This window comes from Sphaeramia orbicularis, chromosome 13, assembly GCF_902148855.1.
Source record: "Sphaeramia orbicularis chromosome 13, fSphaOr1.1, whole genome shotgun sequence".
Lineage (NCBI taxonomy): Eukaryota > Metazoa > Chordata > Actinopteri > Kurtiformes > Apogonidae > Sphaeramia > Sphaeramia orbicularis.
In genome coordinates, this window is record NC_043969.1 from 28854859 (window position 1) to 28870928 (window position 16070).

Below are 16070 nucleotides of genomic sequence, written 5' to 3' on the forward strand. Positions count from 1 at the left end.
AGTACTGATCTCTATACTGAAGACGTATGTGAAAATTAACCCCCTTTGGATTAATTTAATGTATACTATAGTTTTTATTACTCGTCGTAGTTTTTTCCCCAGTGCCGACTATTATTTGGCATTACTTTTATTATTTATTTCAATATTGGTTTCGTAAGATGTACGGATATACTGTTGGTGTACTAATAATAAATGTTTAAATAAAATAAAACTTGGCCGTCAGTCAGGGCCTTATACTGGTAAAACATTTTTGTGTCGTTCTCTTATTGTTCTATGTGTTTCTTTTCGTTTTTGGTGTTTTTGTTACTTGCTTAGTTACTACGGAAATAGCAAATGTATATGGTTAAAATGCTGTAATCTACCATATTTACATCTTCTGTTGTTTCAATAAAGATGTTATTTAATGTGCACTGTTCTCACCAAATAAACTAATAAATAAATCAATAAATTTACTTATAAAGGAATGTGGGATATTTTATATATTTTAAAACAAAATATTAACTACAAATACAAATAAGACTCATTATTATTATATTGTTATATTGCACAATTTAAAACAGAGAAGAGGACTCAAATGTTCAAGACATTATAGTGACCACACACAGACTTACCAAAACAAATTCAAGCCAAATTTCCGTGTATGAACAATAGGGGGCGGTGTAGGCGTATTTTTTCATAAGGACTCCTCTTAAACTGAACGAAGAAGAAGCTTTGTCGTCGCTTCCATTTGACGTCACTACTCATCACATGTGTGCTGTCGGCTACCACAACAATATTTAAAGCATTAAAAACTCATATTCGATAAAAGGTTTTATCCTCACAAACAAACAGAACCATGTCCTCCTGTCGACGACCAGAACACTCTGCACCTCCAGAAGTGGTTAGTCACTCGGTTTATTCTGTTTTTTACGTTAAGATAATCGAAATTAATAACTGAGCTGCAGTTTTTAATAAGTACGTGTCCTGTTAAACACAGTCTAAAACTGCGACAAAATGAGTCCTGATATGTTGTGTTTATTCTCCACAGTTTTACAATGAGGAGGAGGCAAAGAAATATTCTCAAAAGTAAGTCTTTATTTCTTGTGTGAATGTGCGATTGCTGCTGCATTACTACACCTTAACCTTTATAACTGTAATACGGAGTGTAATACTTCCAATCTGTGTGCTCTTGAGTTTGGAATCTTCATATTTGAGCATACATTTTAACTAAAAAATCACCCAGGCATTTCTGTTGTTAATAAATCTTTCCTACCTTTTGAAATACAGTTCTGTAGATTTGAACCATGTTTGCTTTCACATTATAAATTAGAAATGACTGATTAGTCTTAAGGCAACTGGAGTTAAAGGGACACTCATGTGCAACTTTAAGACAGATCAAACTAATTAACTGGTGTCAACAGGAGTTTTTTGGACAGAAATAGGTGCCAATAATTACTGATCACACATATTTTGCATCTAACTTGACATCTGTAACATTTAGGCAAAATGATAGTTTAAAATGGGTCCTTACCGAGATTTATTGCAGTTAGTTTGATGTTCAGTTCGACTATTAACCAGTGAAAGACATTAGTTTGTGAAAGTAATTTTCAAACATGCATCATGGTTAAAGCTGAGGGGTGACACCATCATTTAACTAGCTTTTCCCTGCTGAAAACTATTATTACTATCAGCCTTTAAAAATACACTAGTGGTTGACCTCTAGTACAGTACATAAAATGTAGGTGTTTTGATGCTCCACAGCTCTCGAATGATTGAGATCCAAACCCAGATGTCAGAGAGAGCTGTTGAGCTTTTGAACCTCCCAGAGGGACAGCCCTGCTTCCTGCTGGATGTTGGGTGAGTCAATGAATCATTCACACTTCAGCATTCAAACATCAATAGCATTTTAAGTCTGTAAGGCAAATAGAGCTAGTGCAGTTTCATTAGGGCAAAGTGGCAGTGGTGAATTTTTCTTGTACACCCTGTTTTAGAAATGTTGACAGTTAGCATCCACTCGACTGTTTCACTCCCTGAAATGTGACACTACCATTGTTTAATCTTTATACTAACATTAGTGATAATCTGTGTTGCAGGTGTGGTTCAGGGCTCAGTGGAGATTCCCTGTCAGAAGGAGGACACTACTGGGTCGGAGTTGACATCAGCACCGCAATGCTAGGTTAGTCTGACAATGCCTTCATAAACAAGAATGGCTCTCAGTAGAATACATACCTCCACCAAGGTTCCACTATCCTGTAATTCATCCAGACACTGTAGCTTGTAATGTTAGAACAGTTGGGGGAAAAAAATCCAGAAACTGTTTTTTGATGGATCTGCTCCAGTTTATGCTGCTCCTTCCACCACCTTTTGTGCTTTTACTGAAGTAGCATTTGCACAATCCTGCTGACAATAAATCAAATGAACAACAAACCGGTGCAGATGGAAACACTGCAAAAATTTGGATTGATGACACTGATACATATGTGCACACTGTTATGACACTGTTATTGTTGTGGATTTGGTATTTTTAATATTTTAGTGATTATAAAGTAGTTTTTCTTCTTTTATCCTTTGAATTATGGCTAAACAGTGTGAATGTGAATTGAAATTATTTAATGAAAGCAAATGATCTGTTAATCACTTTATGTGTTTTTTTTCTTTGTCATAACAATAATTAATAGCAGTCCATTGAAAATCATGTCAGCAGAAAGAATTGTCTTTATTAAAATGTTGTGTCCCCAAGTGTCACATCTTAAAACAACTGTTAATAACTATTATTTCTTAAACATTGTAAGACTTTGTTTATCTAATTTCATGTTCTTTAAAAGGTAAAAGCTAAATGTTGTAAAAACAGATCAGCTCAAATAGTTTACTCCATTACAGATGTTGCAATCGACAGAGAAGTGGAAGGAGACCTTTTACTGGGGGACATGGGTCAAGGGATGCCTTTCAGACCCGGCACTTTTGATGGCTGCATTAGGTAAGAAACGTGCCTTATTTCAATAAAAAGGAAAAACAATCTGTAAATCATTTTAGACTATTATTGTGTTTTAATTTCATGTACTGTGTACTCTCTTCCATGTCAGTATCTCTGCCCTGCAGTGGCTCTGCAATGCTGACAAGAGAACACATAGTCCTCCAAAGAGACTCTATACCTTCTTTAGTACTCTGTACTCCTCTCTGGTAAGGTTTCATCACTTTGTATTTGATTAAATTTACAAAAACCTTCAAACATCCAGACACTGTATTTACATTAAACACCTTTACTCACATTTCTTGCATTTTATTTCTCAGTCAAGAGGCTCCCGTGCAGTTTTTCAGCTTTATCCAGAGAACTCAGAGCAGGTAAAGAACCTAACGGTAGTGGAAAGATGCAATCCAGTGGTAGTTTTCAAACATGGCTTTACTCGTTGTCTTCCTCTTCTCCCTTTAAAGCTTGAGCTGATCACAGCACAGGCCATGAGGGCTGGTTTCAGTGGAGGCATGGTGGTCGACTACCCCAACAGCAGCAAGGCGAAAAAGTCAGTTCTTTTACATGAGCTGAGGCTTTTATTTTGAAACGTTCAACCGCAGCCACCTGCAGTTTGTTCGTTCTTAATGACCTGTGAAATGAGTAGCAGTGTACTTGCAGGGCTAATTAGACCAGGAAGACATATTGATTCAACCGATGGTCACATTAGCCTATTGTGATAAATTATTACACATTAAAATGATCTGGCTGATTTACCTTTTCACACACACACTTGGCTTTTTTTCTGCAGGTTCTTTTTGTGTCTGTTTGCAGGAGTAACAGGAGTCCTTCCCAAAGTAAGAAACATAGCAGTGACATTTTGATTTTGTGAATACCTGCTTTTGACTTTTCTATGAAATATATCATGACTACTACGATTTCTTTTTATTTAGGGCTTGGGATCAGAGACATCAGACAAAGCGGTATCAAACCAAGTCCAGTATTCAGGACAAAGGTAAAGACACATTGACTGTACATTATTAGCATGTGCTTTTTGTTTTTAGAAAAGTACTATAACTATGTAAGTAACTATAAGTGTGTTAAAGTTATATCTTGAAGAAATAATTCATTGTTGGGGAAATGTGATAAGATCAAGCATCGTCGAGCTGTTATCTAAAAATGTTTGACCCTTTGCACCCAGTCAGGTAAAGAGCCAATTGGTGATTTTATTGTTTTTTTTAACTGGTAGTAGCCCCTTTACAAAAGGAAAAAGGGATCTTGTCCTGCTAAAGGTAGATCAAACACTGAATGACATCACCGGTGCAGGCAGATTTCCATCAGATTTTGTAACCATACAAAAGCAGTGATAGCCTTTTGTTTAGATTTGGACCATGTGTGTAAAGTTTATTTATTACAAACTACAAACCAGCTTCGATTTAATAAAGTGATCAGCTGGGTGTTCAACATCTGCTTATCTGATTAGTTTGATAATGACTCATTTTTTTTCTGCAATGTGGATTTCCAGCAAAAGATCATCACTGGGACATTTTTACTGATCCATTCCACATCAGTGGGGAAAACATGTCTGTGCATCTGTGTGTGTGTGTGTATTTTTATATATATACATATATATATATATATATATATATATATATATATATATATATATATATATATATATATATATATATATGTATATATGTATATGTATGTATATATATATATATATATGTATGTATATATATATATGTGTATGTATGTATGTATATATATATATGTATATATATATATGTGTATATATATATATGTATGTATATATATATATATGTATATGTGTGTGTGTATATGTATGTATGTATGTATGTATGTATGTATATATGTGTGTGTGTGTGTGTGTGTGTGTGTGTGTGTGTGTGTTTCCTGATTCATGTGATTTGTTGTTTCAGAAATTATACTTATGTTACAACAACAACAAACAATATAAAAATGCAATTGATGAATGATATGGCAATATAATACAAACTAAAAATCTAGGAAAATAATCATATATATTTCAAGTGCAAATGTTTCTATTTGCTACTCATCAAGAAGACAATAAGCAGGTCTTGGCCTTGACAAATGCAGGTTAAGTCATACCTACCTTTATGAAGCCAAAAGACCGAGAGAGACCAATGAAAGGGTTGTCGTTCTGTCTGACTGAAAACCCTGTCAGGCAGGTTTTCCTCCCTTTCACATTTTAACGTTCAGATCTTTCAGAGGCACCATTCTCCACATGATTTACTAAAAAGTGCATTTTAAATAAACAGTACAATAATGGCAGACACTCTCTCTGTGCAGATGTCGTTTTAAAAACATGAAGGGGAAATCTGTGAAGAAGGGACGAGACTGGATTTTAGAAAAGAAGGAAAGGAGGAGACGACAAGGACGGTGCGTGCATGATTATTTGATCTCTTTCAGGAAAAATAATCATATTTTTCATTCAGTCGTGTTGAAATACTAATAAAAAATACATATATTTGATTAACTCTGGTAGCTGATATCACTCTGCTGTGCTTTATTTCTTATTTTTTGGCCTGTAGGGAGGTTCGAGCAGACACAAAATACACTGGACGTCAGAGAAGACCTCATTTCTAGCTGTGACTCATGCAGCTATGGCTCTCGTCTCGCTCTCGTCTGTACTATCACACGTAATCACCTCCGGAGCTGCAGAGTATTTTAACTCTGCTAATTTCCAGATCTTCACTTTCAGTGGATAAAGTACGAGAGAGAGAATTGTTATGACTGCCGGTTGCTTTTATATTTGAGTGTTTGGCAATTTTCTTCTCATAAACGGTGGCAATATGGCATTTTCTGTGTTCATTTTGGTTGGAATAAACCAAGTATATGAACCAAAGTCTGCACTGTCGACTGCTGATTTTCATTAATGATCATATCACTTCATCTGATCCACTGAGTATACAGTATTACCCTTCATATTTATATACAGTTGAAATATATAGAAAATGCTGTTTGTGCATATGCTTTTTGTGTGTATTCCATAAATCAAATGTAAATCAAACTGGTGACATTTGACTTTTATCAAATACAACAATAATATCCATTTGTGTGCAAAAGTCTGTGGCTATCTTTAGCTTTGTTGTTTTATTCGTCAATCTATTTCCTCAGTTACAAGAAAGAAACCAGAAAGTACAGGAAATATGTGTACAGTATCACCAACACACAAAAATTGGAATTAAATTGCTTATACAAGCTAAAGTCAGTATTAATTGTGATAAAAACCTGTCCAAAGAATAAGAAATATCTTGTGTGCAGAATGAAATATGTCAGACATAAGCATATCAGTGGAGTAAATTTCATACTGTCATAACAAAAGAGATAAAGACATGGTGAGTGCAAAAGGAGGCTATGCTAAATGCTTGATGTTTTTGCTTGTAGAATCAGTTTTTTTCTGAAACTTGAGTTCGCTGCACATATTTCCTTTAAATCCTGGTTGTATCTTAACACAGAGATTGGGAATTGCATTTGTGTGCTCATTAGAACTTTGCCAAGACTTTTGCATTCTACTGTATATCTATTGTTAAAAAGGACTCATAAGCACACTTAAAATAAGAAAATCTGCAGCAACAACTAGTAAGGAGAGCACATTTTTATATGGTGGTCCTATATTAGCCGTTATTATACGCAAAATAAAAACAACAAAAATGTCTGCTGAAATGCTATAAAAGTGTGTAGAGTATTTCATTTTTGCAATAAATCAAACCTGCTGCATATTTGCTTGTTACTTGATTAAAAAATTGTGCATCTACAGTTTAAACGAAGTTAATTCATTTACCATTGAGCCTGGTTGCTCTGATACCTCGGCATACATTAAATGCATGTATACTGGTCCTGTTTGAGCTTCTGTATGTGTAACTATAACAGCAGGTTGAAATAATGTAATTTCCTCAATGAGGGACTGATAAAGGCATTTCTCCATCTTACTTTTATGAAAACACAAAGTACCTACCTAATGTACAGTAAATGTGTCTTTACCTTTGTCCTTAACACTGGACCTGGTTTGACACAACTTTATGTGATATTTGTGAAATCTTTGCTTTAATGCTGTAAAGGTGTGCAGCCACTAGTTACGTAATACCCGCCAACAATGTGATAATTTGGCAATAATGTAATAAGTTATTGCAATACTGGCTCATTAGCAGATTTTTGGCCTAGCATTCAAAAATTCTTTGAAAATGTAATAACTGCAGCCTGTAATGTAACAATACATACATAGGACTGAATTTCTTTAAAATAAGAGGGTTTTTTTTGCAGTTTTTGTGCAGTTTGTACATCAACAATAGGTATCGTGGATGGCATAGCTGTCAGATTCATTCATTAATGACTTATATAATATTCCTCCTTACATGAAATCATGAATTTACATGTCTAAGCAAATAAGCTACTCTAAATAAAGATTTTGTACAACAAATAATTCTCAAATTGTCTCTTAGAGCCATAAATATTGAGAGTGCAAAATGTTATAATGTGATTGGCTCAAACAGGACCACCGTATTAGGCTACGTTATTAGTTTTATTACAATTTATAATGGTCAAAATTATACATAATAGGTTGCTAAAAGGTGTGTAGAGGTTGACTGTCATATTTCTTTTTTGAAGTAAAACAAACCTGGTGTTTTATTGATTGATTATTCATTGAATAAAAAAGAAAAGAAAGATTTTGTTCCTGAAGTTTAAAAGCTGAAAAAAATCAAAAAATATATAATTAAAAGAAGATTTATGAAGAGATGTGTCAGAGGTTCTCAGTGTTCACCTCAATGGGAAATGAGTTAACTTGCTTTAATGCTGTAAAGGTGCGCAGCCACCAATAATGTAATACCTGCCAACGATGTGATAAGTCGGCAATAATGTAATAAGTTATTACGTTACTGGCTGGTTATTAGATTTTTGGCCTAGCATTCAAAAAATCTTTGAAAATGTAGTAACTGCAGCCTGTAATGAACAGGTGTCAAACTCCGGTCCTCGAGGGCCACTATCCTGCAGGTTTTAGATATTTCCCTCCTCCAGCACACCTGGTTCAATTAATGATCAGCTCATCAACATGCTCTGCAGAAGCCTGATAACAATGTAATGGCTTCCAGGTGTGATGGAAGAGGGAAATATCTACAACATGCAGGATACTGGCCCTCGAGGACTGGAGTTTGACACCCCTGCTGTAATGTATATGTAAATAGGACTGAATTTCTTTAAAATAAAAGTTTTTTTTGCAGTTTTTGTGCAGTTTGTTCATCAAAAATAGGTATCGTGGATGGCATAGTTGTCAGATTCATTCATTAATGACATATATAATAGTCCTCCATACATGAAATCATGAATTTACATGTCTAAGCAAATAAGCTACTCTAACTAAACATTTGTACAACAAATAATTCTCAAACTGACTCTTAGAACCATAAATATTGAGAGTGCAAAATGTTATGATGTGATTGGCTCAAATAGGACCACCATATTAGGCTACATTATTGGATTTATTACCATTTAAAATGGACAAAATTATGCATAACTGGTTGCTACAAGGTGTGTAAAGGTTGACTGTCATATTTCTTTTTTGAAGTAAAACAAACCTGGTGCTTTATTGATTGATTATTCATTGAACAAAAAAGAAAAGAAAGATTTTGTTCCTGAAGTTTAAAAGCTGAAAAAATCGAAAATATATAATCAAAAGAAGATTTATGAAGCGATGTGTCAGAGGTTGTCAGTGTTCACCTGTGTATTTGCCCTGGTGTCAATGGTTCCATTATGTTCCTGTATTGACCGACAGAGGGCGCTGTGCACTTCGGTACAGTAGAAACCACCTGGGCGTTATCTCAATCGATAACCAAATCTAACACAATTCCCCCTTTCAGTCTGCCACTTTTAGATAGTCATATCTGTGGAAATTCACCTCACTGTTTGCCAGAGAGTCGACAGCGGAAGAAACAGACACTAGTAGAAGAGGCTGAGTTTTTATTAAAGGCCAATTAGTGCGGATTGAGGAGGAAGTTGATGGAGTTGAACGGGTTAACGGCGGAAGGCCTCGCCTCACCTTTTCGTGCGCGTCACCCGGCTCTGTAAAGTGGTCCCACCATCAATCCCAGCATCCAAACCGAGGAGGGGGGGAGAAAAAAAATCTAACCACCGCCTCTCGTTTTGACTCTACCCTCGGTCGCATCATCTCCGCCCGCCGCTCCATCAGCACCGCGCACATCCACAACACAAGGGGAAGTCCGGGGATAAGAGTGGACCAGCGGAGATTTACGCAACCATGAAGGACCGCATGCAAGAATTTAGACATGTAAGTTACTGTGGAGGTCTTTTCTTTTTCTTTTTTTCTTTTTTTGCATTATGCGCAGAAACCTGTTTTGGAAATGGTATCAGTGCGTGTGGAGGGCGCACACTTGGAGCAGGGCGCGCACATTGAGCAACAGTTGTGACTCCAATAGGTCTGATGGAGACGGAAAATGTGTTTTAATAGGCAGGAACCATGCGCTGGAAACTCTGAAGCTATACTGTGAAGTCAATGTTGTTTTCAATTTGCGCGTCAAACCAATAATCGCTGAAATATTGCAGCTTTTAGATACTGCAACTTTATGGAATAATAGGCTTGTTTATGGAGAGGGGTTGGATTTGATGTTTATACAGAACAGATTTGTGTTATGGCACTGCATGTGGAAATATGCCGCTTCGGAATGTGTGTGTGTGTGTGTGTGTGTGTGTGTGTGTGTGGGGGGGGGGGTGATCGATCCATCCACAACTATGGGTGTGATTGGAGTGGGAAATTGGTCCCATGTCACCTGTTAATGTCCGCCCTCTGCGCGACTCAGGCAGTCTCATCCCCTAAAAAAAAAAAAACACCCCCAGCACAATGTGGTGTCCATTTCTAGACTGTCGGGGCTATCTGTGTGTCTGGACTGAGATATCTTGTCATGAATTGTTTTTTTGTTTGTTTTTTTTGTTTTTTGAAGAGGACTGGTGTGTTCTACATGTCCACATCTTTGCTCACATCTTACACCCTGTGATTAATGAAATGAAAAACCTGAGCCTTTGACAGGTGTAATAACCACATCATGTAGCTGATCTGTGCATGTCACTACTTTTGAAGCTACGATTTGAAAATGACAGAAAGAGCAGATTCATTAATTATCCTCCACAGGAATGCCAGTTTTGAGATTCATAGAGGCAAGTGTGTGTGTGTGTGTGTGTGTGTGTTTGTGTGGGTGTGGTAGTAAAGTGGCCATTGTCAGATCTTTGTAATTGGCAATTAAGCTGAGGAGAGGGGAAATAATTTACAGCTCTTCTGTTTTCAGTGAAGATCTAGATATGAATTGGTCTCAAGGGAGACAACCCAGCCATGCCAACTCTGTGTGCGTTTGTGAGAGAAGCTTGTCTCTCAGCCTGCCATGCAGCCTCCACACTGAGCTGACGATGCAGTTGTGAGAGTGACAGAGGAGAAGCCAAAATCCTCCTTAACAGCTTCATAAAAACGGAATTCACACGAAAATGTTGAGAGTCGACGGAAGTGTGATCATGTTTTTCATTGCTGCGTCAGCCACACCAATTTCAGGCAGTCCAGACCGAATAAAACTGAAGTGAATTAATCTCGCTCACGCTGTGATTTCCCATCAGCCCTTGGCTAATATTGTTTTCCATTTACAGCCCCAAGGTAATGCCAGTTCTCCAGTTTCATGTAAACATCTCTGACAGTTTATGATACATGTGGTTGTGTTCCTTGACATAGAAAGCACAGCAGTTGCAGCTACGGACTGCTCTATTGATTTACTTACCGATTAATCAATAGTGTGCAAAATATCTGTATTTAATTCCCACAACTACAAGTAATGTCTTGGAATTAATTGAGTCTGATTAAAAGTCAAAAACCAACATGTTTCTACTGTGCAATGATAAAGAAGCGAGAAAAGCAGCAATCACAATGTGAAGGAGAGGAGGAATCTTTATTCGTCAGTATATTTCATACACGTGCACATGCAACACACACTGAATCTGACTGTCTGCTTTCACCCCATCACTATCTGAACATGCAGGAACACACCACACACTGCAAACTAGGTACATTGTGCTGACATGTCATTGTTCTAGGGAATTGAACCAGCAACCCTTCAGTCAAAACCTTCTCGGTCATGGCTGCCCCTCGTGTGTCCAGTGTGTCAGATGTAAAAATGACAATCATGTTCCTATTACCTTAGAATAGGCCTGGAAGGACTGGCTAAAAAATCACACTATGATCATCTGAGGTAGAATTTCAATCTTCATTCTGAAACCATCCTTTTTCTGTCTTTAAAATACAGACATTATGATATCTAAAATGAATGTGAGCTCAGTAGGATCATTTTGGCAGTGCTGTGTACTTATTTAATGACAGAATCTGTACAATCTCACTAAAAAGTAGATCATGTGAGATCTAACACTGTGAGATCACCCAGTCTATCTTGGAGGCAAATGTGGCCCAAATCCAATTTTTTTTGCCTGTATGTAACCTGTATCCAATCAGGTAAAGACAGTTTGAACAGCTCAAGTCTGATTTTTTCAAATCCGACCCAGGCCACAGTCATATGTGGTCCTAAATCAGATACATATCTGATATTTTGCAATGCGACTTCAGTCTGAACAGCCAGGTCGCATTTTTCCGATCTTTACATCATTGAAATGTGACAAAAATCACTATTCTGCATCCCAGGAGTGTTACTTCCGTAAACACAGTTCATGCCTGCATGGTCACATATTACATCAGGACCTGTTTTGCCCATGCAGGTCACTTCAGGGTCACATTCCGTTCATACTAAAAACTGATGGAAGTTGCATTTAATGTGTAATATGAACGAGCACACAAAAAAAAAATCAGATTTCACCAAAAAATCCGAATTGTGCATTAAGACCTGCCATCTGAACGTAGCCTTAGAATGAGCTGTTTATACAGAGAAGCAGGTCACCTTGTCACAGTCTGCCATGTTGCACTGTCGTGTTTCAACGGTAACTCAGAGTGGACTTCCTCCTCTACTTGTCTTCATTTCATTGACAGGTACATTGTAAACACCTACTATGTTGGAGCTTGGACTAGAGTTAATGTCCCTACTAGTGCTTGACAGTTTTCTGGCATCATTGTTAAAAAATTACATAATTATCTTTCAGCTAGTGAAATAAAAATGGTTTGAAAGCAAACAAGAATCCTCCCTACATCTGTAGACTCCGGTGGACTCTGATAGATGTTTTCAGACAGGTAAGAGGTTAAATATGTGACCGAGAGCCGTGTTTCTGATATCAGAGCATTTTCACACCAGAATATTTGTACCAAGGTCTACACGAAGGTTTAAAGTTTTGTAAGGTTAAACACATTTGATCCCATTATTTGAACATTCACACTGCAGTCTTGAGATTCTTGCCTCTAACTTCAGCTCCAGCAACTTTAACAAAAAGGCAAACTGTAGGTGAGGATGGGAGGGATTCACATTAACCCATAAAGACCCAAACAGCTAGTGGTGACCAAAATCATCTACTGATCTAAGATGTTTAATAACTTCTTATCCACTAATCCTATCAATATATGTAAATAATTGGTGTAAAATACAGTTTGTCATCTTTTCATGGTCATCAGATTTGACCTATTTGGACATTCAGAGGCTCCGTAGGGAACGTGGAAACACCATCATCTTCTACAACATTGATTCACCAGGAAAAACCCATAGAGTTGGATCAATGACAGTGAATGGACACACTTGGTTTATGTTCAGTTACTGATATATTTCACTAAAAAAGTCACTTTCTCTTCAGTTTTCTCTGTTTTTGATATAATAACCCTCAACTTTAATCGGAGCTTTTATGGACATCTACGTGGTCAGTACATTAAATTATTAGGAAAATACCTGATTTAGACTTAAATGCAAAATACAGAGCATAATATAAGAATAAATAGTGATAAATCAGTTAAGAAAGGTTAAAAATAGAGAAAAAGTCATTTGGGAACAGTCACAAAGTAGTACTGGGTCTTTATGGTTTACTATGGATACTTTGCAAAACAAACATTCTTTTCTATGTTTGGGCCTCTTATCTACACATAAATAGCATTCTAGATCACGAAAATGGAGATACTTTAAAACGCCTTCGAACTAGAAGATTCTTAAAAATTCAGATTTGTATTTATCAGCGTGGACAGGGGAAATGAATAGATCAGAAAACAATGGTATTATGTCCTTATTTACACATGCACATAAGCATGCGCATGAAGCATCATATTCTGCATGTGTATAAGTCATTTTACCTGCAGTAGATAACAGTCAGTACAGATACAAACATGTAACAGTGTTGTGCTTAGGTCTCAGGATATGATAAAGGAAACATTCAGACAACTTGAACCAACATTTAACCCTTTATCAGGCAACACACACATTACAAGACAGTGGCAGCAACAGTTACAGTGAGGACAGTGAGTCAACAATCTCAGGTCAAATGTGGTCTACAGGGTCTGTAAGGTCCACCTCTGCATGAACAGTTAGTGTACCTGCTTTGTTAGGTACCATGATGTAATGGTACTAATGTAAGGAATGATGTTCAAAGGGATAATGTGTATGCTGACAGGTGTCTGGATCAGCATTTCTGTTGTTGTAATGCTCTAAAAGTAACTTTTTTTCTATTGGTTTTTCAGGTTTTATGAACATGAACAATAGAAAGAGCAACAAATGACAAAATACACACAAAAAAAAGAAAATCCCACCCCAAATTAATGAGCGCTGCCATAGATTCAAAAAGTTAGATAAGAGAGAAAAAAAGATAAATAAATAAGTGAAATATTAAAAATAGAAAAAAGCTATATAATAAAAAAATTAGGGAAGAAAATAATAAATCTGTAAATATATAAAATACACAAGAATTTGACAGGAGACAGATAAATGATTAGCAAATGTGAAATACATGAAAAGACAATCAGCCAACATCTTCCAGGAACAATTGATGGGTCAGTGAGTCTGTAAGAAGGAGTGCAGTGGCTCCCCGATCCTCCAAAATTTGTCCGATTTACGATTAAGAGCATAAGTCAGCTTCACAAGAGGAATAAGAGCTGATATCTGTGATAACCACATATCTACTGTAAGGACCTGGGGAGCAGACCGCCATAACAGGATACATTTTTTAGCCTGAAATAAGAGAATTGTTAAAGATTTGGTATCTGTATCAGAAAGAGACTCTGCAGTGTGGTTTAGAAGACAAAAAGAAGGAGTCAGTGAAGGAGTCAGAACTGTTTACCTGTGACCTCCTAAATTACAGAATTACAGAACCCCCTTCCAAAAAGTCTGGATATGGTCACATGACTAAAACAGGTGGATAAATGTACCTTTGGGTATTTTACATTTATGACAAACATTGGAGCTGTCAGGGATCATTCTAAAAATGATGTTCTAATGTTCTAGAATACATGTTCTGAGCACCTTACATGTGTTTTTTATTTTTTATATATATTTCATGGACTTTTTTTTTTTTTTTTTTTGCCAATTATGGGTAAGGAACCAAATATGGTAATTTCATTTACCTTGATTTTCTACGTAACAATGAATCATTTTGAACAATTTTACAAAAGTAATTAAGTCTTGATATGTCCTCTGATAACACAGTAAGGTTGAAATTTTGAATTTCTGAGTTTTTCTATGAGTGACCTGTAAGGGGTTTAGGTAACTTAAGTTTATAGCATAACTTGTCCAACTTCATGACATACTAAAGCCTCTGCATCTGCTACATCCAATATTAATTCATGGTATCCACAGTTTAAAGTGCAACAGAAATAATGGTTTGTTGTAGGGTTGAGATCTTTGCGTTTTAATGTGTGAGAGAATTTTCTTAAAAATAGCAGAGAAACATGTCAGTTCAGAAAAAACATGTTATTGTAGGCAGGGTATAAATTTCACACAGAGCCTTTAACGGCTGCAACTAAAGCAGACCTTTGTTGCATGCACCTTGAGCTACTCCTCTGAAATACCTGTATATCATCCTTCATATTAAAAGGGTATTAGATCTTCACTGAGCATACATGACATTCTACCCTGTATGTTATGCGCCTCCATTCTGTGTAGTAATCTCCATGACATTATGTGCCTGAAGTGTCGTGGAGGCTGGCAGATCTGTACCGTGCTTTGTTTATTACTGTTTGGCAGAGCGAAGGGTGATTTAACATGAAACAGTCATGATTCCTTACAGGGTGTATGAGATGAGTGACAGTTTAATCCATTACTGATAATGTCATGACCATGAACCTTCCTGCAGCTGCTGGAGCATCTTGTTGTTATGTCATTGGTTTTCACCTTTGATTGTGGAGTTTGAGACGTGGCGGCAGCTTTGGTCTTTGGGATGTGCTTAGTTTAACAGATTTTGAAGGAGGTTTACTAGATTTTAGGGCTTTTTACTAATACTCTAGTCTTCTAAACTCATCCTATGTGAGAGGCCAAACTAAAGGCAGCTGAAAAACCTGTGGGGGAACTGCATCTGAGATATCAGAGGCCTAAACCTGGGCCAGGCACTAAAATACTATCACTTATGCCGCGTTTCCACTCCGTGGAACCAGCTTGACTCGGCTCGGCTCGACTTGACTCGGTATTCCTGGAGACCGTTTCCATTACAGGATACTACTGACTTTACAGTACCTGGACGTCATAGCGATGCAGCGTGTTATTTCCGTGTCGTCTGCTCAGAGAGTTGCTGAAAACTCACTCGTTGCGTGTTGTCTCATCTGAATTTTTACGTCGGCCACTAAAGACTGAATCTCCTTGACCAATCATGATGTAGTTTTGGGCTGTTATCATGTGGATTAGTGTACCGCTATGTTTACTGTCAACTTTCGCATCTGTTTTTTGTAGAACGGTGGATCACAGAGAAAACTGTCTGACTAATCAGTGGCCTGCTGTGTGATGCGTCACGGTCTAGTATCGCTTGGAACCTTGGCGGAGGTGATACCAAAAAACTAGTACCAGGTACCAGATTCCAGGTCCTTTTTCGTAATGAAAACACAAAAAGGCCGAGTCGAGTCGAGTCGAGCTGATACCATGCAGTGGAGACGGGGCATTAGTATAGGGATGCACCGATACCAGTATTGGGTATCGGTCCGATACTG

The 16070-nt window shown here is 37.1% G+C and overlaps 2 protein-coding genes across 5 annotated transcripts in view; both read left to right on the plus strand.

Moving 5' to 3' along the window:
• Positions 1 to 704: 704 nt before the first annotated feature.
• On the plus strand, positions 705 to 5826 carry bud23 (BUD23 rRNA methyltransferase and ribosome maturation factor). The gene is made up of 12 exons (XM_030153134.1): positions 705 to 880; positions 1028 to 1065; positions 1741 to 1836; positions 2073 to 2155; positions 2860 to 2956; positions 3063 to 3159; positions 3271 to 3321; positions 3412 to 3497; positions 3738 to 3783; positions 3880 to 3941; positions 5264 to 5353; positions 5506 to 5826. Exons 1-12 carry the CDS (start codon positions 836 to 838, stop codon positions 5558 to 5560), a joined length of 846 nt encoding a protein of 281 aa, XP_030008994.1. The 5' UTR covers positions 705 to 835; the 3' UTR covers positions 5561 to 5826.
• A 2957-nt stretch (positions 5827 to 8783) lies between these two features.
• The window catches only part of stx1a (syntaxin 1A (brain)), a 90407-nt gene continuing 83120 nt past the window's right edge, over positions 8784 to 16070 (plus strand). For 2 of the 4 annotated variants that reach the window (XR_003937148.1, XR_003937149.1), the window contains exon 1: positions 8786 to 9257. Coding sequence is in view for 2 of the 4 variants with exons in the window: in XM_030152648.1 (XP_030008508.1) it covers positions 9228 to 9257 (30 nt within the window). In the remaining 2 variants the exon portion in view is untranslated. Of the gene's footprint in view, positions 9258 to 16070 lie in introns of all 4 variants that reach the window. The other 2 variants (XM_030152648.1, XM_030152649.1) reach the window with 2 other exon arrangements.

What these genes read in the sequence shown, in the direction of transcription:
- bud23 (XM_030153134.1), top strand. Translation starts at nt 836, where the DNA reads ATGTCCTCCTGTCGACGACCAGAACACTCTGCACCTCCAGAAGTG. An exon ending in CATCAGCACCGCAATGCTAG is followed by an intron (nt 2,156 to 2,859) that starts GTTAGTCTGACA and finishes ACTCCATTACAG; the next exon opens with ATGTTGCAATCGACAGAGAA. An exon ending in ACTTTTGATGGCTGCATTAG is followed by an intron (nt 2,957 to 3,062) that starts GTAAGAAACGTG and finishes CTTCCATGTCAG; the next exon opens with TATCTCTGCCCTGCAGTGGC.